General features: G+C 37.7%; 1 protein-coding gene across 4 annotated transcripts; it reads left to right on the top strand.

Annotated features, from left to right (window-relative positions):
- Positions 1-1,618: 1,618 nt before the first annotated feature.
- Positions 1,619-25,341, top strand: LOC135085337 (uncharacterized). Of its 4 annotated transcripts, XM_063980114.1 has the most exons (8): positions 1,619-1,844; positions 3,086-4,552; positions 6,533-6,686; positions 13,906-14,979; positions 16,573-16,705; positions 18,856-19,096; positions 21,649-21,843; positions 23,632-25,341. In XM_063980114.1, the coding sequence occupies exons 1-8, from the start codon at positions 1,764-1,766 to the stop codon at positions 23,875-23,877; spliced, it is 3,591 nt and encodes a 1,196-aa protein (XP_063836184.1). In that variant the 5' UTR covers positions 1,619-1,763; the 3' UTR covers positions 23,878-25,341. The 4 variants fall into 4 exon arrangements, with proteins under 4 accessions (XP_063836184.1, XP_063836181.1, XP_063836183.1 ...); XM_063980111.1 differs by lacking the exons at positions 13,906-14,979; positions 16,573-16,705; positions 18,856-19,096; positions 21,649-21,843; positions 23,632-25,341 and adding an exon at positions 9,531-12,461; XM_063980113.1 differs by lacking the exons at positions 13,906-14,979; positions 16,573-16,705; positions 18,856-19,096; positions 21,649-21,843; positions 23,632-25,341 and adding an exon at positions 9,531-12,463 and having other exon boundaries at positions 1,625-1,710.
- Positions 25,342-25,937: the final 596 nt, after the last annotated feature.

The following is a 25,937-nucleotide window of genomic DNA, read 5'->3' as shown; positions in this document are numbered from 1 at the left end:
ATGGTATGGTGAAGTCAGAAATTTGATATCATCATTTTAATTTTTTTAATTTACATACAAAATAAATTTTATAAAATCCGATTTGTATGAAAAATAAAATAATTAAAATGAAGATAAATCAATTTTCTGACTTCACCATACCATTTATATGACCATGTTAACATGGGCTAGTGTCGGCTCATATACCCATTTACCTAACACCCTGTATATAATAGAAACTAAAAATAAACTGTTCTATGTTAAGTTGATTGAGTATATTTCCATAAAAGACAATACATAACCAAACGATGCTGCGTGTAATGGATAAAAGACGTAAAGTTATCATTTGTGTAAATGAAAACATACTTTTTTTGGTAAATGTTGCCATTATGTAAACATTTGAGAGCTGCTTAGCTGATCACGGCTTCAAATCCGTTGAGTAGCGTTTGAGAATACCATTTAAAATTGAAGGATACTTAAATTTAGGAGCCCGTCAGCTGAGTGACAGATTTGAGTAGTGTTTCAGTATTCGGCCGTAAGTGTGTAGAATAAAACACAGCGTTCCAGCAAGTGCTTGCTGGTGTTGGACGACTATGAAATGTCAAGTTGACAGATCACCAATTTCCATAGAAAGTGGTGCCAGCTGGTGTATGAAGAAGGTAAACTAGATGATAAAGCAGAGACAATTGGTAAGTTTTCTTATACCATAGACTAAAATAAGGCAAAGATCATAGACAGCTCTCTCAACAGAACGCTGTGTTTTATTCTACACATAATAACTGTTTTGTTGTAATGCAAAACAGTTCTATTAATGAGTTTACTTATCGAGATTTGTATGATAATTTGTTGCTTTAGTAGCCTGGAAATTAATGAAGATATACTGGGAATCATAACTTGGTTGGCTGAATAATAGGTGCTGATTCTAGTCTTTACCATTAAAAAAATAACAAATTTTATTCGATCAATAACTAATACTTCTGATTTTGTTATTGTTTAGTATGTAGTGAATATTTGAAAACGCGTTAATTTAAGTTAACTGAGCAAGTAATTAGTAAAATCTATCCATTTTCATATTCATGTCCGCGGACTAGCCTATAAGCGCGGGTGCACATTTAAATTTTTTAAAGTGCACAGTGGTTGAATAATGTTAAATACATAATTTACAGTTTAAAGAAATACTTTTTTTATTACATTATTATGATACTCTTACTGACCGTACGTATTACATTAACAGTGAAGAAATAATATTGGTTGCTTGCGGGGACTTGAACAATATTTTTCTCAACGTCATAACGTGACTTTTGCTCAAGGAAATATCGATTTTATGGTCACGGGATAAAGTTTCTTTTTCATCCCATCTATTTACTGTACTCAAACGATATTTCTGAACGTTATTTGCCAGCAGCTGTTTCCTCGAACTACCCAGCAAGAGCGCGAGGCCGCAAGCGACGCGTGCATTTTTTTGTGTTAGCCGACCAAATGAAAAATTGACGCCCATTGTGTCCATCGCGCTTGTTCTGCGCGTAATTTCATGAGCGAGAAAGAGAGCTCCGATATATTTGACATTTGTATAAGCATTTGTAACTCAATCGGTTAATAGGGGTAGTCTCAAACTGTGGTCTCAAAGACACGATTTGCCGCAATGGTTGATGGTTGAAAGATCACTTTCATTCAAAATCGTTCATTCATCTTCCTTGAAAAGTTGTATTCGCATGGTGTTAAACTTGCATTGTGAGTTCTAAAGTGGTTTTATTGTTAGTGTGATGCAGTGATATTGTGTGATAATGTCTGGATCCGACAAAAAGAGGTCTAGAAAGTCTAAATTGATACCGCGGTCGGAGAACGACGACGATATTAAATTGCAGGTACTTTCAACAGTTTCAACCATTTTGTTTCGGGCGATACCTACGCAAAAGTTAGCACGCGTGGCTGTAATTTAGAAGTACCTGCTTTAATTTGGAACATTAATGATTTATTATTAAATACCTTCACTTTTCTCTCATTTTCTATATTACTGTATTCTTTACTGCGGGTATCATCTTGCTTTTTCCGTATGACATTTGCACGATAAGACGTAGGTACCCTACCAAAATATAGGTTAGGTATCTCTGGTTATCTATAAATACAATCATGCGATTTAATTAAATGAAAAATACATTTTATAATGAGAATAGTATAATAAATAAATGACACAACAGTGTAAGTGGTCTTAATTTAAGTCAAGGACGCATCTTCGAATTCCTCAAAAATCGTGGTTTTTGTTTTAAAAATCGTGATTTTAAGATTATTGTGTGGTTCTTACGTATGTATTAGGGTGAAATAGGTTTAATTACATTGCTAATGAAGTTAAGTGATTCCTTTGTTACAATTGTCGTCCTTATTTTACTGTATAAAATTAAGGATGCATGGTGCACCTTGTTTGAAAATGAAAATTTTTTGTACCAAGATTCTAGAGTACCTACCTAGGTATTGTTAGGTATGTCTAATAATAGACATACCTACCTTATCACACCATAACATAATTTTCAACTTTGGGATGTTCCAAATTGAAAATCATTTTTTGTATTTATTAATTTCCATTTCCACTTCTACAACTACACTACACTGGTCATCAGAAAAATCGGCCCACCTACGTTTTACAGGAAAACTCGTTTCTACTGACACAGTCTTTGACTGACACAATCATGGTGCCCCAACAATATTGGTGTTATTTGAAAGCCCAATAAATATCCCTAAAGAAAAACACATTTAATTTCCTAATAAACGATTAACATATACAATAAATGTGACTTGAAAAACTTGAAAAAAGACCTCACTTTGGGCTCACCTCTGGGATCAATTAGACCAATTTTTATGGTTATAAAACCAAATAATGATCTCACGTGTCCTCTTTAACAGATGGATAGCGATTAATCCCAACTTAACAGTTTTATAGCCATAAAAGTTGGCTCATCGTAACTACCTATTTTTTGAAGAAGTGACTCTGGATTCTTCTACAGACACATTTTTGGGGTATAATTGTATAGATCTCATAAAAATTACATACTTTTTCATAATTAATTAATTACATTCTATAGAAATTAATTTTTCACTAAAACATTTTCAGGATGATCGTCAGGAAAAGAGAGCAGAATTAAACAAAAGAATGTCTCCAGACAGAAATCAACCATCGACATCGACATACAGGCCGATGCAGTTCGACGTAAAAATTGAAGTTGAAGAATGTGATGATGAGGAATTCTCTGGCACCATAACAAACTTTATTCCGGATGACCAAATCAAAACTGAAATTACGAATGAAAATGACTTATTTGAAGCAGAAGAACTCAAAACTGAAATTATCAATGAAAATGACTTATTTGAAGCAGAAGAACTCGATATCAACATGCTTTTATCGCGAGCACTGAAAATGAAAAAAGATAAAACGACTGGCAATAAAGATATTAATAACGTGTTATCTATTATAAACGATCATAAATATACAAATGAAGATGAAGCCCCCAAAACGAGCCGAATTCAAAAACCAACGTCGATCTACCATTTGCATTTGGAAGAGGATTATATTCTGGAGGCTATAGATGAGCTGAGTAAAGAGGATTTGTCTCCGGCAGACAAAATATTAGCAGTCGAATCAAAGAATCTGTGGGGTCGACTGAGGATGGTGGATGACACACCATCGAAGCAAGAAGCAAGAATCCAAATAGCGCTGAACTCTTGGAAGTACTGGAAAGTTACGTGTAAGGGTGGATACCTCCCAAAGATGTACAAATGTTACATTTGCGAGAAAGCTTGGTGGCATCTCGGACCGTTCCAAGATCACATGAACATGCACGATGATAAGGAATTGAGAGTTGAGACTGAATCACAGGGTTTGGAGTACAACATCATTGCGTACAATCCAAAAGCGCCGCACGCTTTCAAAAGTTTCGAAACTGATACACACTGCTGGAAATGTGGTTACACGTACAACGAACATCCGACCGACGAGACCAAGAACTACCCGTGCACCCACTGCGGTTTGTCATTTGGGACGTGCATAAAATTGAAAAGACACGAATGTGATTGTCTTCCAAAGCTCAAGATCCTAGTAAAAAATGGTCCCATAGTGGTGTACTCGTGTAAAATATGTGACTTGAAAGTATTGTCCAAAGATTCCTTAGAGAGACATTACATGGACTACCACGACGTCAGGTCGGACTTGCCGACGACGGTCGATGTTAGGACTTGCACGACTTGCTCTAAGAATTACATGGCGCTTCCGTTTCATTATTGCAACAAGAAAAATTACAGCGTCATGTGCACTTTCTGCAATAAAAGGTTTCCAAGCAAGGTTGCGTTGACCATCCATTTGAAGGAGAAAGACGATTATCCGTGCACTGTGTGTAAGATGGTGCTTCGCAAGAAATGCCAGGAGGCGGAGCATATGCTTCAACACACAGACAAGTTCACAAGGCTGTTTAAATGTTTGTCGTGTAAAGAGAACGTGATGTTGTTCAACGAAGACTCTACACGGAGACACAAAATAATCTGGCACAAGCAGAAAATCGACAAGAGGCGTAACTATTTCGAAATGGTATGTATTTTTATTCATAAACATTAAACAGTCTATTTATATTATGTGTTATATTTATTTTGCGAGATCGAATCAAAAATGAGGAGATCCGTAAACGAACTAAAGTCGCTGACATAGCCCGACGGATTAGCAAGCTGAAGTGGCAATGGGCAGGGCACATAGTACGCAGAACTGACGGCCGATGGGGCAGCAAGGTTCTGGAATGGAGGCCGCGTACCGGAAAACGCAGCGTGTGACGTTCACTTACAAGGTGGACCGACGACATCGTAAAGGTAGCAGGGAAGCGCTGGACGCAGGTCGCTACCAATCGATCAACATGGAAAGCATTGGGGGAGGCCTATGTTCAGCAGTGGACATTAGGGTGTCCCGTCGTTGTATGGGAAAAAATTTTTTTTGAGCTACGGTTACGCAAGAGGTATCAAAAGTTGCGTTTTGACATATAGATTACGATTAACATTAAATTTAATTAGATATCTGTCATCTTGAGGCCTCTACCTGTCCTTGAACAATTTTAAAATTGCTATTTTAGGAGTTCCTAACATAAACTATAAATAATACAAAAATAGCATTTTTATGAAATTTTAGGGTACACAATGAGTCACAGCAAGGTTTAAAATAGTTGAAAAACCAATAAATCCATAAATGCTTTAAAAACAGAATTAGCTTTTTGACCAGAATTAGGCATTTACGCGCGAGATTTTAATGTGTTCCTTATTAATCCATGGGTCCACCAAGATATCGATTTAATTTGGGGGTACTCAATTCCCTTCTCACAGCAGGTTAATAATTTTATCACGCTATTATAAAACAATGATTGGCATCTCTAAGTGGAAGCTAACAAAAATGGCAGTAAATTTTAGAAAATCAACCATAACTTGAAAACCATTTGTCCGATTTGATTACTTTTTTATTTAAATCAAAGCTCTACGTGTGCGCTTGATATTTTGTGGTATAAATTGTATCGATAAATCCAACCTTTAGTTAGTAATTAAAGGAAAATTGATTTTTTTTACATTTTTGTGATACTACTTTTTAAATCAATTTTTTACAAAATGTCTTATACTCTACTAAAAGTTTTACACGAACCAAAGAAGTGTATTAAATTGTCTTTAATTTGATATATAACATGTATGCGTTTCATAACTAAAAATATATGTTTACTTCCGTTGAAGTTCACCATTGATAAAAAACTGCGTACAGAACAAAAACTTCAGCTAGAAAGTGTATGTAACGTTCTAAAATGTTATTTATCTTTAATAGTATGCTAAAACTATTAAACATGTTAATTAGTATTCTTTTTAAATAAATTATTTTAAAAATTTTTGGCTAGGTAGTTTTTACCTGAAAAAAATCAAAAAGTATATTACTACCATATATTTGGTAATTTTTTGTTAAATTTATGCTAAAAGTATGTAATATTATAACAAAAAAGTGCGGTGCGATACCTTACAGCAATAAAACCTCAACAGAAATAATACCAACAGCCTCGCCGAAGAAGTAGAAAATTTGAGAAAAACAAGTCAAAATATGAATTCTGCGAGTTCGAACCAAACCTATTCCTTACTGGAAACAGTATGTCATTGCGTGCAAATTATATCTTAGGGTTCCATTACCATTGTAATTACAAAATAAAATTAAATAATTGTGAAAAAAATATAATAGATGACAAACAGTGAAGGGCTGATTAAGTGATTTTTTCAGACATAAAAATGCCGGTAGAGCCCTTGAGACATTATTTTATATTTTTTAAATTATTTTTACGGTAATCTACATCTTATTACGCAACTTTTGAGGGGTCTTGTGTAGCGAAAATATAAAAAAAGATATTTCGGGACACCCTAGTGGACATCCTATGGCTGAAATGATGATGATGATGAATGATGATATTTATTTTAGAACTTTATGAGGTATTCGGTCCACCTAGTGGGTAGACGTCCCAAGCCGCTTTTTTTAATATTAACATTTTATCTCATTTTCCAGGTGTTGGCACCCCGGAAGTTCATTGAGGCGCAAACGGTTGAGGAGTTGGACGCATCCTGTGGCATCAAGAGGAACTTGGTCAAAATGAACGACAGCGACTTCCAGATGAGTATGAAAGAAGATGACCCGGTGACGGAAAGACTTAGAAATACAGGTTAGTAAGAATATAATTTATAGGTCGCGCAGCGAAAGTTGAGGCAGAGTAAATACAAATGAGTAGGTCTGAATCTTCATAGAAACGCACCGAGCGCGGTTTGTATGTGAGCGCGCACGCACACACTGACTCCCCGCTAATCCCCGCTAAATTTTGTCAGTGTGTGCGTGCGCCGCATACGTATTGGCGCGCTCACATACAAACCGCGCTCGGTGCGTTTCTATAAAGATGACCTACTCATTTGTATTTACTCTGGTTGAGGCGAACGCGGTACTCACATTTGAATACAGAGCACACAATAGCTGCCTCGCTCTTGTTAAATATGTGTAATTGAGACAAAAAGCACTTGAGCAAACACAGATACAAATCTTTGCTTGTGTCGGTCGCCTCATCTCTTGCTGCGTGACCTATCCTATACCTGAATTGATTATTATGAATAAAGCCCGGTCTGCGAGCACGTAGAATTTTGTTCAATGACCCCAAGCTACCCATCCTTATCGCTCGCGCTAATTATATTGCTGTCGCGACTGTGCGACGGGCGCCCGCAGTGAGTGTGCGAGCGCGACAGCAACATAATTACGCGCGAGCGATAAGGATGGGTAGCTTGGGGTCATTGGACAAAATTCTACGTGCTCGCAGACCAGGCTATAGACTGATTAGATTTAAGTTGGTGAACACGGTACTCACACTGACTTAAAATTTAAATTTTAAATACAGAGCTCACAATAGCTACCTCCTCGCTCTTGTTAAATGTGTGCAAGCGAGACAGAAAGCACTTGTCAGAGCGTATACAGCAGGGGTGGCCAACTTGATTAGACCATAAGATATACTGTTTGCTAACGAAACCCTGGGCGATCTAACACTTACATACTTCTTGAAATCTTAAATGGAACAGCATAATTTAGTACACAATCATGTAGTATTTTTTGCCTTGCCACCATCGACTGGACTAATCGGTTGGCCACCCCTGGTATACAGATACAAATCTTTGTTAATCGCCTCATCTCTCGCTGCGCGACCTATAACTGACTTGTCCGCGGTTTCGCTTATACAGGGTGTGGTTTTGTAAAACAATGCCCATCTAGGGGTGGCAGTACACATGAAACGAATTACAAGAAAAATATAAATAAAATTTTAACTATTATTTTATTAGTAAAAATTTAAAAAACCTTGTTCAAACGTCTTCTAAAACTCAAGACGGCGCTTGTTACTGTCCCCACCACCCCCGCGTACCCTGCTCCATTACCATTTTCCTGATTTCATGGATTTTTGCATGAATTTTTTTTTGGCGTCAGTATACTCGTACTACCACCCCAGCGCAGGACCGTTCATTGTGGAAAACCTTGGGGGAGGCCTTTGTCTAGCAGTGGACGTAATTTGGCTGAAACGAACGAACCACCCCATATAAGAAAGGCGTTGTTTTGCAAAACCACACCCTGTATTTCGGTCTATCACAGTGAAACTATACCGCGTGCGTATCCCCGTTTCAAAAACTGGGAAAAATCTATCCTATTACATAAATGCAAGGACTTACTGCATAACATGCACTTATTGCCTACAAGAGGCATGACGATTCTTGAAATAAATAAGAGGCTGACAAAGGTGACTGAGTTTCTTCCGCCACTTCTTCTCAGCACCAGCCCATATGTTGTCCCGAAGTGGTGGTAGGGCAAGCTATATTGGGACGTGTATAAAAAAGTGGTATTTTGTGCTCTAAAAGTGTAGTGAAGTGATAAAATATAAAAATAGTGAAACACTTAGAATTTGAGCGCGCATCGACGCATGGCGTGGCATGAACGCATGGCGTCTTGAAACCTTCTTATGAATACTTTTGTATCCACGGAATCTACGAAAAAACAATAGAACTAACGCCCGTATTTACAAAAGATGCTTGCGAAAATCTAACGCACTGTGAGTTCGATTGAATAGAGCTCTGTCGCCCGTATTCACAAACGATGCTTGCTTATGTAAAGCAGCAAATCGAACGCACAGCGTTGAATAGAGCTCTGTGATTGGTTCGTGCGTCACCCTGTGCGTTCACGCGCACTGCGAGACCTCATAGTAATGTTTGTGAATACGGGCGTAAAACTGAAACTTAAATTCTTAAGGCGAGAGTGAATAAGCACTTACAGGGTAGATTATGTACCATCCTAGACTGCATCTCACTTAACACCAGGTGCGATTGCGGTCAAATATCTGCCTTGTTCTGCATAAAAAAAACTCCTATGTTCTATTTTAATAATCAAATGAATACTACATTGGCACAAATAAACCTCCCAGGAGGTTTGGTTGCCACTTATAAAAAAAAGAAGATGTGGTGAGTGATTTCTTATAATTTTTCATGTAAATACAGCTTAATTGCAAAACTAGCTGTTATAATTTAAGTTAAAATACTGCTTAACAAGCAAAAATAAAATAAAAGCTCATTTGCTGATATTTAGTAATAAAAAATTGCGTTTGAAAATTAATAGTTCTTTGCAAGGAACATTCGGTTTTGATTGTGAAAGGTTTTCTTTTGATTTTTTTATCCGAATATGCTCTAAGTAACTAAGTTTTTATTTTGTTTAATAATTAAGTTTAAACACAGTGTTTTACTCGTAAAATTTTTAATACTATATTTTCGATTCATTAACCTGAAATTTGTACCTCACAAAGAACTATTGCTGTAATTAGTGCCAGTTTCTTTTTACTTTCTATCGCCTATACAGCAGCGGCGTTAGAGTTGTTTTAAACTTTATGATCCTATGATCACCTAGATAAAATATAGCCTATGACTATTCATAGGCTATATTTTATCTAGACTACATTATTAAAACTTTTTTGACCTAGTTTTTTCTTTTTTAGTATCTTCGAGAGAGGAGCTTGAAGACAATATAAAACAGTATCTAAATGATTCGGATCTTGACTGCGACGAAAACGACGTTAACTCATTAGATTATTTACGTGATAGTGATTCAATCCAAGACCATGATATTGCAACGGAAAATGGCTCTAATGAACAAATGGATTTGGAATTAGAAATAACGTCAAATGCAGAGCAACAAAACGTCTCTAATATTCAAGAACAGCTAGTGAAGGCAGAACCTCTGGTTTTAAATGAAAACGCACTCCTGGTAAAAGCAGAATCTCTGATTTTAAATGAATATGAAGACCTGGTAAATACAGAATCTTCGATTGCAAATGAATACGATCACCTGGAAATGTCAGAACAAGTCCTGATTTCAAAAGAAAAAGAACACCCGGTAAAGGCAGAAGTTCTGATTTCAAATGAATGTGATCACCTGGTAAATATAGAACAACCTCAAACTTCAAGTTCTGACGATTCTGACTCTTCTGACTCTGTACCACTTTCCTTATTTGAGAGAGGAAGACAAAAAACTCGATCTGGTCAACGACGAAGTAATCAGGGTTATAATAGTCCGACAAAAGACTGGTCTTCTAGAACCTTCTATCCTAAAAGAATTAAATTTACAGAACCAGCTTACATGCCATTAAACTGCGAGAATTTCGACGAAATCCACTACTTCTTACGTTATATTAACGATGATTTCATAGCTTTAATCGTCGAAATGTCCAACACAACCCATGAATTGGAAACTGGGTTAAAACTCAATTTGACTGCTTCAGAATTATATACGTTTATAGGTATGATTATGACTATGTCATGCATAGGATATCCTACCATTAAGATGTATTGGGAAAAGAAATTCAGAATACCTCTTATTGCCGGCGCCATGTCTCGTGATAGATTTTCGCTGCTACGAAATAAAATAAAATTCGTCATAGATGACAAAATTTCTGACGCAGAAAAGACAGCTGATAAGCTTTGGAAAGTGCGTCCATTAATAGCAGCTATTCAAGATGCATGTATGGCGTTACCAAAAGACCGGAACCTCTGTGTAGACGAGATGATAGTGCCTTTCACTGGGAATTGTGGGATTAAGCAATATTGCTATCATAAGCCTAATCCGACTGGGTTGAAGGTATTTGTATTGACCGACCCTAAAGGTCTGGTTTTGAATTTTGATTTCTATCAAGGTGCCACAACATATCCCAAATACGATAACACAAATTTGGAATTAAGAGAGAAAGCAGTGCTACACCTCACGGAAGATATAACTCCAGGACACGAAATATACTTCGACAGATATTTCACCAGCACTGAACTGATGGAAGAACTGTCCAAAAGAAATCTTATGGCGACCGGACCCATTCAAAAGAACCGACTACCAGCCGATGTCAAATTAATGCTCAAAGAAAAACGCCGAGAAATATTTCAAGAAGGCCGAGGGGCTTGCCGAGTGATAACTAACTCCGCAAATAAAATAGCAGTAACTATGTGGCTTGACAACAAACATGTTACGTTCCTATCAAATATATACGCCGAAGAACCAACAGATTCAAGCCGAAGATGGAGCAAGAAATCAAACAGCTACACCTACATTTCCAGACCGAAAGTTGTGAATGCTTTTGACAGTAATAAAGGGGGAGTTCAAGCTGAAAAATACCTGTCAGTGTGTCCCAGCCGTCACCAAACCAGAAAATGGACATTTAGAGTCTTCTGTCACATGCTAGATTTGGCTGTGTGTAACTCCTGGGTGTCTTATAAAGAAGACCAGAAAGCCCGTGGCGTGAATCCAAAGAATTTGTGCAGCTTCAAAATGACTATAAGTGAATCTCTAATAGACCAATACTGTGAGACGTCATCTCACTCAGAATCGGACCCAAACGAAGACAAATTTGAAAGAGAATACTATGATCCTGTACCAAGGGTAAAGAGGGGCAGAAGATTTGCAGTCCCGACTCCAAGTTATGAATTTAGACATCGAAAAGCGAGGCATATGCCAGAATTCGCGGCGAAAGTGAACAGATGCAAGATTTGTTCGAAAAAATCCTGGTTGACGTGCAAAACTTGTCTGGTGCATTTGTGCCTTGTTAGAGAGAGGAATTGCTTTATGAAATTCCATTGCCCTTAGTTTTATGATGTTAACCCTTTATACGGCAGTGGGAAACTCGGGAAATAAGTGTCTGGTCTGCTTTATTATTAACATGTATAATACTCAAAGTATTATCTGAATTTTCTAATCAATGTTAGTTGCCAAATGATTATTTTTGTGATTGTCATAAAACTATTTTTTTATTGTCGTCACTGAATTAGGTACTAAATGTTAGACATTTTGTGAATTAGTTATTGGTCACGCAGCGAAAGTTCAGGCGAACACGGTACTCATAGAGACTTAAAATTTGTATACAGAGCTTAGCACACACCTCATTACACTTCAAATATGGAGTACGCTATAGTCCGGTCGCCGAGCACGTAGAATTTCGTCCAGTGACCTCAAGCTACCCATCCTTATCGCTCGCGCGTAATTATATTGCTGTCGCGCTCGCACACTCACTGCGGCCGCCCGTCGCACATAATTAAGCGCGAGCGATAAGGATGGGTAGCTTGGGGTCATTGGACGAAATTCTAGGTGCTCGGCGACCGGACTTAGCTATAGTTACAATTTTAAAACGTCAACTGGCAAATATCGGCAACAGCATTGATGGCAGCGCTTCTGCAAATGATATTTCAGTGTTTTCCAACGTGGCAAAAATCGGAACCAGCGATCCGGTATTGACGGTGGCGCCCCCTGTCAATGTCACGGGTAGGACGGTTCAGTGTAGGACATCTATACCTCGTCTCCTTCTTTTTGAATGTGTACAAGCGAGACAGAAAGCACTTGAGCATACACAGATATAGCCTGACCAGGAACATAAAAACCCTGGCATAGAGGCGCGTCAATTGCATAGTGCAACACCTGAGTACAGTCGTACCTGTGTTAAATTAATAGGCTAAATTTATGTATCAGGATTCAGGATTACGGGCTAATTTGATATTTTCATAAATTAACGAAAAAATATTATTAAAGGTAACCTGGTTTAAATAAATTAAATGAAATCATCAATCGAGCTAGTTGGATTTATTTTATTATTCATCAATAATCAAATTCAGAACTTGAATATTCAACTGCAATGTCTGCTCATGAACGCTTCAAACTCGGGACTTCTTTCCCAATTCCATAAAATTCAACACTTAGAAAGTGACAAAAAACTTTAAAATAGGTAGTTGAAACAAACCACAGCTAATTTTCACAGTGGACTGTACTATACGATAAACATGTCAGTCTATTTGACAACCTTTGTCGGAAACATTATTCAATGAAAATATTGTCCGAACCCTTAGTATTTCTCTTCGACAAATACTTTAACATAATGCGAAACACTTTTCTTTCACGACTATAAAAAGATTTTAGCAATTTAATTCACAAAATCAATTGCGCACATTTAAAATAAAGTTTGTTTACACTTTGACAGCAATAGACTGACATGCAAGGTGACATGTCAATGAAGTTTTCAGTTACTGTTGCCATTAAAAGAAATTAGTACCATTAGTTTTCCGCAACATGGCGAGGGTTTTTATGTTCCTGGTCGGGCTATACAAATCTTTGCTTGTGTCGATCGCCTCATCTCTCGCTGCGCGAAATGTCCTATACCTGGATTGATTATTAATAATAGACTGATTAGATGAAGAAGTTTAAAATAATAGGTTGATGAAAGTGATTTATTATAATGTTGGGTTCAAAGGAGCAACCAGTTAATAAGTTTGTAGCTAATGTTAACAGTGTTTGTTATGTTCAAAAGTACCAAAGTACTTACTAATTACTTAATTAGTAAGTTTCTAATGTTTGTGATAAAGCATTTTAATTGATGAATGATAAGAAAAATGCGTGTATGAAAACTTTGATTTTTAATTTAATAAATATTTGATGATGAACATGTCTTTGTTTTAATGCTCATAAATGATTATATCAGAGTACTTCATATGCGAAAGAAGAAAACTCAAGCGGAAGAGACTAGAATTTATAAATAACTTGAATAAAATCGAAATACCTAAGGACTTAAGGCGCGAATCGAACCCATGACCTTTCGCTTGCGACTGCCCTTCCATCTGAGCTACTTAGACACTGGATGAACCAGTCGAAATTTTCAAATGTAATACGCTGTTGTGGCCTCAGGAAGTTCGATTTTTCAAGTTATTTATAATTGGGTCATATTTGGGTCAAATTTTCAGTTGCCCCCAGTAGGGGCGATCCTGTTGGGAGCTACTAGAAATAACCCATTCATTCTACGTTCTAGTAAGTTATCCAGGATATTAACAATATGTTTTTTGTTACAGCTACTTTGGCATCAGCTGTCGAAGTCGAAATCCAAGCTTTGGACTCAGAAATCGATATAATCGATCCAGACAAGCCGTCCACTTCAGCCCTCGACGAAGAAGAATTCGAAGATATCAACGAGAGCATAGTAAAAGAAAAGATGCTCGTAGAAATGCAGAAGAATAATAGTTTCACAGAAGACGACGAGGGTTACGAATATATTCTTTCAAGCGTCTTCAACGCATCCGGCCAAAAACGCAACGTCAACCAAGTCGATGACTTCGAAGAAATGATTAATCGAGAACTAAAGAAGACGAAAAAGAACGAAACTGTATCTGACACAACATCTAAAGACGCACAGAACAACGCCAGTCCGAAAAAAGCAAAACCAAAGGCACCGAATATCGCAAAGATAGTACCGAAGAAAGACATTATTGTACCGAAGAAAGACATAATAGTACCGAAGAAAGACATAATAGTACCGAAGAAAGACATAATAGTACCGAAGAAAGAGATCAAGAAACCCGTGCCCGTACCCACACTACCCATACTGGTCAACCCAGGCGAAAGTTTGTACCATGGAAGAGTAAGGTGTAATTTCACTGGGTGTGACCACATAGCGGAGAACAGAAAAGAATATAGAGAGCACAAGCTCACACACAAAGCGAAAGTCATGGGTTGTGGCTTATGCAAAGGATCCTTCAACTCCATCAGGGCATATTTGACCCATTTGTCTAACCACGGCTACAAGGAATGGACGTGCCCAGAATGTTTGCGGTCATACACTACGTATAGCAGTTTAGTTTCCCATGTGAAGGGGATGGCATTAAGATCGTTTTTCAAGATCCAGTATGTCGACAAAAATCCCGACCCAAGTGGTCCGACGAAGTTGTGCGTTACTTACCAGTGCAAGCGATGCAAGACCACCGTTTTAAAGGAGAATATTCTGGACCATTGGGAGTTTCACATCGGTTCTGCTCAGGTGAACGTGGAAATTGAGGAGCAGGAAGGGGTGGTGGGCCTCCCTCAGTATGAACAAGGGAACGGGGTTGTGGAAAATAAAATGGACTCGGATGTCTTGAGACGGACCATCGGTAAGTTCTTTTTAATTGCGTAGTAAAGGTAGTTTATGCCGGTTTCAGAAATGCTGACCTAGAGCTAAGTTATACCTAGATCTAGCGCTTAACTCACAGATCGCAGAAACTAAAGGGAGATGTGACAAGGGGGCGGGGCCGGTGTCGCAGCAATATGCCCAAAAACAGAACACATTGCTCGTGAATGCAATAATGACAGCAGCGACGTCATAATGTAAACAGTTTACATTGCTTGCGTAGTACTAAAGATTATTCAAACGTAGAGTACTGATACCGCAGTGGATAATGAGCACATATTTTGATTACTTTGTGTGCGTGAATTTCTAATGCGACACTGAGCTTCGAACTCAGCGCATTAGTTGGCATCTCTCTATATCTCTATGGCGTAACTCAATCAGTATAGATGACCCACGCTGAACTGTCCCGCCAAACTCAATGACAGGGGGGCGCTACCATCGTTCAACTATATGGTTTCCAACACGGCAAAAATCGGAACCAGCGATTCGGTATTGACGGTGGCGCCCCGCTGTCAATGTCATCGATAGGACAGTTCAGTATTTTGGAACTATACCTGAGGTATGGGAGCGAAACGGAAGGGTGTTTTGAGGCGTCAAACGTCAGATTTGTATGCTTCGTCACCTCTTGATATGTCAATGTCACCCCTCCCGTGCCTCTTCCATACCTCAGGCATTCAAAATCAAAATCAAAAATATTTATTCAGTTTAGACCACAAGTGGCACTTATGAACGTCAATAGAAAATAATAAAAAAAGAAAAGGTAGCCCTTATGGGGCACTTTACATGTCTCCTTATCTTTTGGGCCCTACCAGCGCTTCGAGACAAACATATGGCAAGTGCTGAGAAGAAACGCCGGAACAAACTCAGTCACCACTTAATCACTCAGTTATGCGCCAGACCTGTAGTTTAAGGCTATCCGGACGAACGCACGGAAGACTGTCACCGTGACAGTATACAGGGTGGATTTTTGTAATGCCACCTGGAGGGAAAGTACTCATAATACTGTAGATAGAAAATTTTACTCCAAAGAAAACTCCTTTATTTTTGAAAAGAAAAAGAATTGCATTCAAAGATTTCCGAAAATTTACCACAATACCATACTATTTTCTGTACTAAATAATTACAATTATGTATTTAAGATTTCATGGCTTTCATTTGATTAACGATTGATGCAATAATAAATATAATAATAATAAATAAATCATTTATTTCCCCCCACAAACTTAGGTTAAAATAAAAATACATGGTGTAATTTTTAACAGATTTGAGTTTGTTCGATTCTCGGGTCTGGCAAGCTTTGGAAATCTTTGAATGTAGTTCTGTTTCTTTTCAAAAATAAAGGAATGTTTTTTTGAATAGGTAAATTTTTCTATCTACAGTATTAAGAATACCTTACCTCCAGGTGGCATTACAAAATTCCACCCTGTATGTTTCTCTTTTACGAAAGAGAAAAAGAGAAACAGTACTTTTTCTTATCTATGGAGAGACATACTGTTACGGGTCACCTATATACAATTACTTAAAATTTATTTTATTGGAACACTAGCCTATTAACGTTTGATTATTCTGTTTCCAGCGGCGCTCCTCAGCCACAAAAAGAAGGCTGCACACAACAAGACGTGCGTCGCTTGCGGGCGCTCCTTCGACCGCCGGAACGACTGCAAGAGACACCACATCGAGCATTTACTAGCGCACGCTTATGAGAACAAGTAAGTGCGGAGCGGAGATGTGGCCTCTAGCGGAGCGGAGATCGTAGTCTCTAGCGGAGCGGAGATGTGGCCTCTAGCGGAGCGGAGATCGCAATCTCTAGTGGAGCGGAAACAAGAGGCTACGTGCAACAAGGCGCGTGTCAGGCTTCAGCTGAGACCAAGTGAGTGTGTAGCGGAGACCGTGGCCTGTAGCGGAGCGGAGACAAGAGGCTGCAAGCAACAAGATGTGCATCGCTTGCGGGCGCTCCTTCGACCGCCGCAATGACTGCAAAAGACACCATATCGAGCATTTATTGGTGCACGCCTATGAGAACAAGTAAGTGCGGAGCGGAGATGTGGCCTCTAGCGGAGCGGAGACAAGGGAGGCAGTCTGTCGATTTATTTATATGTAAGTGATCAAATGACGCACTATGGGCCTCATAAGAAGGCTCAAGGTCACCTAAAGGGCGATGGAGCGGGCTATGCTTGGAGTTTCCCTGCGTGATCGAATCAGAAATGAGGAGATCCGTAGGAGAACCAAAGTAACCGACATAGCTCGCAGAATTGCTAAAATCAAGTGGCAGTGGGCGGGGCACATAGCTCGTAGAGACGATGGCCGTTGGGGCAGGAAAGTTCTCGAGTGGCGACCACGGGCTGGAAGACGTAGCGTGGGCAGGCCTCCTACTAGGTGGACTGACGATCTGGTGAAGGTCGCGGGAAGAGCCTGGATGCGGGCAGCGCAGGACCGTTCATTGTGGAAAACCTTGGGGGAGGCCTTTGTCCAGCAGTGGACGTCATTTGGCTGAAAACGATCAAATGACACTAAAATAATAATTTAACTGCAGTCCACTTTGATCACCCAGGGCATCTTATCCGTGGGTGATCAAAGGATACTAAATTTATTATTAAATCGCTCCATAGCCGTTTAGATGTAAACAAAGAAGTAACATATATGCACACTTACATACTCGCAAACTTTCTCCTTTTTATTATTAGTGTGACTTCTTGTCATTGTCATTACCAAACTATAATATTATGTATAAGCTATGTACTTAGTTTTTCATTGGTTGCAATAATCGTTTTTTCTTTTGCATTTTGTAGCTTGCCGAATTTTTACTGTACTGTAAAACTTTGCCGCAACCCTAACATCATTTACACATTATAGCCTGACCAGGAACATAAAAACCCTGGCATAGAGGCGCCTCAATTGCATTTGATAGTGCAACACTGAGTACAGTCGTACCTGTGTTAAATTAATAGGCTAACTTTATGTATCAGGATTCAGGATTACGGGCTAATTTGATATTTTCATAAATTAACGAAAAAATATTATTATAGGTAACCTGATTTAAATAAATGAAATGAAACCATCAATCGAGCTAGTAGATTTATTTTATTATTCATCAATAATCAAATTCAGAACTTGAATATTCAACTGCAATGTCTGCTCATGAACGCTTCAAACTCGGTACTTCTTTCCCAATCCCATAAAATTCAACACTTAGAAAGTGACAAATTTTTTAAAATAGGTAGTTGAAACAAACCACAGCTAATTTTCATAGTGGACTGTACTATACGATAAACATGTCAGTCAATTTGACAACCTTTGTCGGAAACATTATTCAATGAAAATATTGTCCGAACCCTTAGTATTTCTCTTCGACAAATACTTTACACATTGTGAACCACTTTTCTTTCACGACTATAAAAATATTTTAGCAATTTAATTCATAAAACCAATTGCGCACATTTAAAATAAAGTTTGTTTACACTTTGACAGCAATAAACTGACATGCAAGGTGACATGTCAATGAAGTTTTCAGTTATTGTTGCCATTAAAAGAAATTAGTACCATTAGTTTTCCGCAACATGGCGAGGGTTTTTATGTTCCTGGTCAGGCTATAAGTAATAGTTTAATTTTGTCGAAGCTCTGCAATTTACTACTTTAGATCCTATCTGTGGACAATGGTGCTGGTTGCATTGTTACAAAATCTTCAAATTATTAAGATTTAGTACATAAGCCCTCAATGTAACTGTTTGTTGTCCCAAATAAAGAGGAAAAAAAAAATTGTCGCTGGAAGTCCACTTTGATGACCTGGGTGATCAAAGCCAGGTGATCAAAGTGGAATAGACCTTAACCCTGTTCTAATCCTATAACGTTCTTCCACCAGGATGATTCACAAAGGATTGCGCTGCCAAATCTGTTCAAAGCTTTTCGAGAAACCCGATAGCTACAAACAACATATGCGCGATCATGGCAACCTGCCCATATACCAGTGTGGGATATGCTTCAAAACCTTCAGCGATTCCAGCAACCATGTCAAGCACCAGAAAACTCATGGGTCCATGTACATTTGTGATATATGCAAGAAGAAGTTTCAAGCTAAGTCGTCGCTTATCAAGCATATGGAGGTGAGAAGTCATTGTTTGTTTCAGCCAAATGACGTTCACTGCTGGTCCGATGACAGTTGAAGTCCCCCCCGGGACAAACTTGACCTTCACTGGTTGGGTTATTGGTAAATCTTGTAGCCCTATTCACGTAACAAAACTTCAACGACATATAAGCGATTTGATCGCTGAAGTCACTTTTCGTATTCACGCGTTAGTTAACCGCCCGATTTTGTTTCGATTTCGTTTTTATGCGTCAACAAAACGTCGCAGCCTCCGCGGTATTCATCTATTATCTACACTGGTCATCACAAAAATCGACCCTCCCGCGACAAGCACTTTCAAACGTATGCATCCCCACTTCCCACCAATATTGGCACCATTTAAAAGCCTAGTTCTAAACTTCATTACATTAAAGGAAAGGTTTAACCCCAAAAATGTGTCTGTAGAAGAATTCAGAGTCACTTCTTCAAAAAATTTTCTTCAAAAAATTGGTAGTTACGCTTGAGCCAACTTTTATGGCTATAAATCTGTTAAGTTGGGATTAATCGCTATGTACGTCTATTAACACTAGAGTGCTCGCGCGGGTGACATATGTCACCCAGGGTGTTAAATTTGTAAATATTTTTTCAAGGTATCGAGCTACAGTGCTGCCTTCTCAGGTATTCTTCGAGCATGTATTGACGCATATTTTAGTAGTAACGCCATCTTGCTAGACGCATTAATGTGAGTGCAGAAAACACTTAAAGTGTTTGGGTGACGCATGTCCCCCGCGCGAGCATTCGAGAAATTGTTTGATGGGGTATCGTCGCGGTTTAAAATCAAGTTTACTTTCATGTAAGCTCAAAGTTATAATTTTTAACAATTTTTTAAACATTTACAATAATTATATTGTTTTATAAGCATAAACTGATGCAAGAAAGTAGTTGTTTTAGATTGTATGCAATGTAGTAATAATTCACCTAGGACTATAAAATTAAAAACCAGGATTCTTCTGGGCTTGCGAGAACACCAACTAACACAAAACTTGCCAGTATTGTGGCAAAGGACGATGTGCTTTTTGCACAAGAGCAAGAAATCGAAGCACTCGTAAGCAAATGTAACAAGTGGAATAGGCGTTTTTGTCCAGATCATCAAATCATATCGTGCCCGAGTTGTGATCAAAATATCACAGAATAAGATCAATTTATTGATTAACTTTCTAATTAGGTGATATTTTTGCCAAAATAACGGGTCAAACGAGTATTTAAACTACTTTGGTCTCTTCGACTCTAAAATATTTGAAAAATATTGAAGTATTTCTTTTGGTTTATAATAAGAGTTCATGAAAGAAATTCTCACTTTTTTAAATTATTTAGTAAGAAATATAGTTGATGTTTAATATTATAAATTGCTTTACTTGTATTGAATAAGATTAGCAAAAATAAACCCATATCATAATGGGGGACATATGTCACCCGCGCGAGCACTCTAGGAGTATTTAGGGGCGCGAGCACTCTAGTGTTAAAGAGGACACGTGAGATCATTATTTGGTTTTATAACCATAAAAATTGGTCTAATTGATCTCAGAGGTGAGCCCAAAGTGAGGTCTTTTTTGAAGTCACATTTATTGTATATGTTAATCGTTTATTAAGAAATTAAATGTGTTTTTCTTTAAGGATATTAAATTTATTGGGCTTTCAAATAACACCAATATTGTTGGGGCACCATGATTGTGTCAGTAGAAACGAGTTTTCCTGTAAAACGTAGGTGGGGCGATTTTTGTGATGACCAGTATATTTTGAAGTTTGGTTAAAGTGATTAAACGTCAAAATAATGACAAATCGCTGAGTTGCGAAGTTGCGATCCTATCGAGTCGTTCTATCGAAATGAGACGTGAATACGGATTTAGACTGTGTCAAAATACGTGGAGCGGTGGGAACGAGAGGTGGGAATACTGGGAATAGTGCCGTGCTGGAAAAAGGCCTCCCCCAAGGATTTCCACGACCGGACTATTTACTCTAATTTACAGTAGATTTAAAATTGAGTTTTTAACACCAAAATAAGTATGTTCTTAAAAAAGTTTTGCTTTAAAATTATTGGGGAATGGTGTTGTATAAAAAGTAACCTTATGACTCCAACCAAAGCATTTGCAAATAATTTAATATAAATAAATTGTCATGTTTGTTCGTTCGTTTCAGCCGATAGACGTCCACTGCTGGACAAAGGCCTCCCCCAAGGATTTCCACAAAGACCGGTCCTGCGCCGCTCGCATCCAGGCACCTCCCGCGACCCTCACCAGATCGTCGGTCCACCTAGTGGGAGGCCTGCCCACGCTACGTCTTCCGGCTCGTTCATGTGTCTAATGCTCCTTCAATTTTTCATGTCATCATCATCATCATCATTTCAGCCACAGGACGTCCACTGCTGAACATAGGCCTCCCCCAATGACTTCCACATCGCACGGTTGGTAGCGGTCTGCATCCAGCGCCTTCCCGCTACCTTTATCAGGTCGTCGGTCCACCTTGTGGGTGGACGTCCCACGCTGCGTTTTCCAATTTTTCATGTGTCTAAATATAATAATCTTTTTTTTCCAGTGCCACTCATCAACCGACCCGATCAAGTGCATTTTCTGCCCTAAAGTGTTTTACGCTGAGTCCGATTTCTCGCGACACATGCGGATCACGCACGATCAACGCTTGTTCAAGTATTCGTGCATCATTTGCAAGAAGAAATTCATGTCGTGCAAGGACAAGTGGGATCATATGTGGATAGAGCACAAGGAAAGACGGGTGAGTTCATTTTCAACCGATTTCATTTATCAAATGATAAGCTGGTTTCCTAAAAAAAACTTTTAGTCCGTCAGTTATATTCGTTCGTTCGTTTCAAAATCAAAAGTATTTATTCAGTTTAGACCACAAGTGGCACTTATGAACGTCAAAATATAGTAAATAATAAAAAAGAAAAGGTAGCCCTTATGGGGCACTTTACATGTCTCCTTATCTTTTGGGCCCTACCAGCGCTTCGAGACAAACATATTTTTTGGCAAGTGCTGAAAAGAAACGCCGGAACAAACCAAATGACGTCCACTGCAAATGACAAAGGCATCCCCCAAGGTTTTCCACGTTATCAAAATTATTAAAACAAATAAACACTTGAAAATTTCGACGGGTTCATCCAGTGTCTAATGCTCGTTTTCACCATCAATCCCTAATTTTTAAGTGACCCATTTTTATGATGACACATAATATGAATTTTGTTTACATAGGGGTCACTTAAAAATTAGGGATTGATGGTGAAAACGGGCATAAGTAGCTCAGTTGGAACAGCAGTCGCCCGGCAAGTGGAAGGTCGTGGATTCGATTCCCGCCTTAGGCAGTTCGAATTTTTCAAGTTGTTTATTTAAAATTAAGTAATATAGAAAAACTTACTTGTTGATCAATTACTTTTTTATTCAGGATACTAATTTATACATTTCCAACATTATAACACCTTAAAGTTAGTACTTCTTGCTTTGAATGCTCCAATCGAACTGCCTGTCCGGCGGCATGGCCGCGATAAGGCAACTTCCCCTTCCATTCGTCAAAGTCAACCGGCTCGAAACGACTTATCGACAGCATGCCCCGGAAGTAGTCAAAATCAATACTTAAATAACAATTTATTTCTAAATTACTAAACTGTATACAATAAAAATTCTAAAATAATTACATTAAATAATAAACATGAAATATGCAATTGAATATAATACAGAATAAATTCTGAAACCATTCTAATATCTGCAACAATGTCCAGGAAGTAATCAAGTAAAGTATTGAATTTTAATAATGGGTTTTTAAATTCTACCAAAATTATTACAATAACTATCTATAAGCAACTAATAATCGTATAAAATACAATATTAATTCTAAAATCATTACAGTAATCACGAAGTTATGATGCGTTGAAGTTCCGCGTGACGTCACAAAGTGCTACACTTTAAGCACGCATTGACGTCACGGGCCTCTTTTGAACTATGGCGCACTTAATCTCTTTCAATTTTGCATAGTTTGAGACTGGATGGCGCAGTGTATAGTAACAAATAATATTATTTACTAGCTTCCTACCCCTGGCGAACTTCGTACCGCCTAACAAAAAATTATTATTGTTATTAATAAAAACATTACCCTTTTAGATTCATCAGGTAAAAATTTGCAAAATATGTTAATCCGGGGTGTCAGCTACCTCCATACCATCAAAATCTGTTCAGCCGTTTTGTGTGTTGACTTCAGGTTTAAGAATTTATTTCTCAAAAGAAATTGTACATTTCACTTAAAATGAGAAACAAGGTATTTCAATTATTTATAAAATAAATGTAGGTAGATCTTAAACTAAGGGCGCACGGATTTAATTGTTCACCAAACACAAGACATTCGTCGGTAGACGTGAAAAAAAAACAAGACACATTGACCTTATTAAGTATCACTTTTTGACTCAGGTGTAGAAGGCGATCACTTGCCATCAAGACCTTTATGACTTACAAATTATTTCTTACCCGTCTTTGTTTTGTGTATAGATTTTATTATTTAATATTTATATTCCAGGTGGTAGCAGACTGCCCAGTTTGCGGTGCGGAATTTCGCAAAGTGAACGACATGAAACGACATATGAAAGCGCATCACGAATTAGATATTACAGTCGGCAATATGAAAGTTTTCCAGCAATTACTACATAAAATGCAGGAAGCTGTCTCGAAGAAGAAGAAAAACCAAACAAATGTGGAGTTTCATGACGAAATCGTGATCAAAACGGAACGTTTGTCCGATACTGAAACTGAACTGAATGAATGAAGCGGAACTGGTCGTCGGACCAGATGATGATAAGGTTACCATCAATAAAAGCATTGTGGAGTGATGTTGGAACTCTTAAGTAAGTTCTCCTATAGTGGTAGACATTGAGTCTTAACGCTAAAATAATACAGGGTGTTGATTTCAATCCTCGCCATATTTATTTAGGTGATCTATTATGACCTACATAAACTCATTATCCACAAAAAAAAATTACAAACGAAAGTGGAATTTTTAGCGAATATTTTCCGTGCAACATCAACTGTACTGTGGCTCGTAATACTGCAATACGCTTACACTGCTGCTCCATCGAGCTACGCGGATCGCTCGCTTATCATGTTGGATAACCTCCTGAAGGAAGCCACTTAAACACACACTACCTACAGTGTAAAAGGTATTTTTCTTTGACTACCTAAAGTTAAAGTTCGTTTTAAATTTTTTTTTGAAGTCAATTTTTTTACGGATTCGTGATCAGAATAAGCTACTTAATCAACTCCCTGAATATGGCGAGGATTGAAATCAACACCCTGTATATTGTTAAAATTCACACTGAAATGTGAAATAAAATCATTGCCTGTGCTATTTGACTCTAACTGCAATAATGTTGTTTTCATGGACATGAAATGAAATTTTACCTAGAATAATTGTTTACTTGATGTATTCCAAATAATTTTACTGATATTGTACATACTAGATTTCTAACTTCTTTCTGTTATGTATTTTGGTATTCATTGTTTTACCAGTAGAATATTATTATTTGTATGAGTGTGCCTGTATGGTCAGCTGGGAATAACTCATTCTAAGGCTGGATTGCACCATTTTACTTTAACAATAACCGTTGTTTTTTTGTATGGAATTTGACAGATTTTTGTCGTTTGTAAAAATCAAAGTAAGATGGTGCGACATTTGTAAATATATTATAGTCTGGACTGCGAGCACGTAGAATTTTGTCCCATCCCATACCTATATACCCATCCTTATTGCTCGCGCGTAATTATGTTGCTATTGCGCTCGCACACTCACTGCGGGCGCCCGTCGCACAGTCGCGACAGCAATATAATTACGCGCGAGCGATAAGGATGGGTAGCTTGGGGTCATTGGACAAAATTCTACGTGCTCGCAGACCGGGCTTTATGTAGATAGATAAAAATTCAATATTGGCAGTGCCTATTCTTGTATAACTCAATGTTAATGTTTAATATTATGTGATGATTAAGCGTGTACAGTCGGCGTCAAATAGTTCGTGGCGCCCAAAGTAGCCAAAAAGTTCGCACGTCTTTTTTACAATGAAATAATGTGTATGTTGCGTTGTCAACTTTTTGGCCACTTTCGTTGTCACGAACTATTTGAGGCTGACTGTACTATAATATTCTATCCAAAGACTCAAGTAATATTACCTATTTCAAGCGACAATATACAAACAGACGAAAGAAATGCATAATAATTAATGTGCAACGAAACAAAGCAATTATACAGTGTGAGTCACGTTAAAGTGTACATATGAAAATATATGAAACTAGACCTATTTTTATCGACAAAAAAGAGGTCAATTTTTTTTTGAGATTTTTTTTAAATTTTTTATAGAATTTTTATTCTTTCAATTACTTATTATAAAGAAAACGTAATAACTTTTAAACTAAGAGGTATATCCTGATAAAATAAAAACAGAAATAATGCTAAATAACAGGCAATACTAAAAAAATACATAAAATACACAAAAAAGGCCAACAAATAATAAAAAATGATACTTTTTGAAAAAAATCTGCTTTTAAATTCGTGTTTTTTTGGTTATTTGATAAATTTCTCCAAGAAATGCCCCTATAATCGGTGGTTTTTATTACTTTGTATTATTCTCTATCGTATTACCTTCGTAAAATCAAAAATCGCATGTCTATATCCCTATCACAACGTTTGCAATGATCGTTTGAACAAAGGCCTGCCACAACATTATTCTCCGCTACAGGTAGAGACAATTTTAATTTTAACTAAAATGCTTATTTTACTTCGAAATCTTTTGTGTTTATTTGAAATCTAACTTGTCTTTACCAAAATTACAAATCTAG

Source organism: Ostrinia nubilalis, chromosome 28, assembly GCF_963855985.1.
Source record: "Ostrinia nubilalis chromosome 28, ilOstNubi1.1, whole genome shotgun sequence".
NCBI classification, from domain to species: Eukaryota; Metazoa; Arthropoda; class Insecta; order Lepidoptera; family Crambidae; genus Ostrinia; species Ostrinia nubilalis.
Note: the sequence above shows the minus strand (reverse complement) of the source record. Positions and strands in the feature narration are given on the sequence as shown.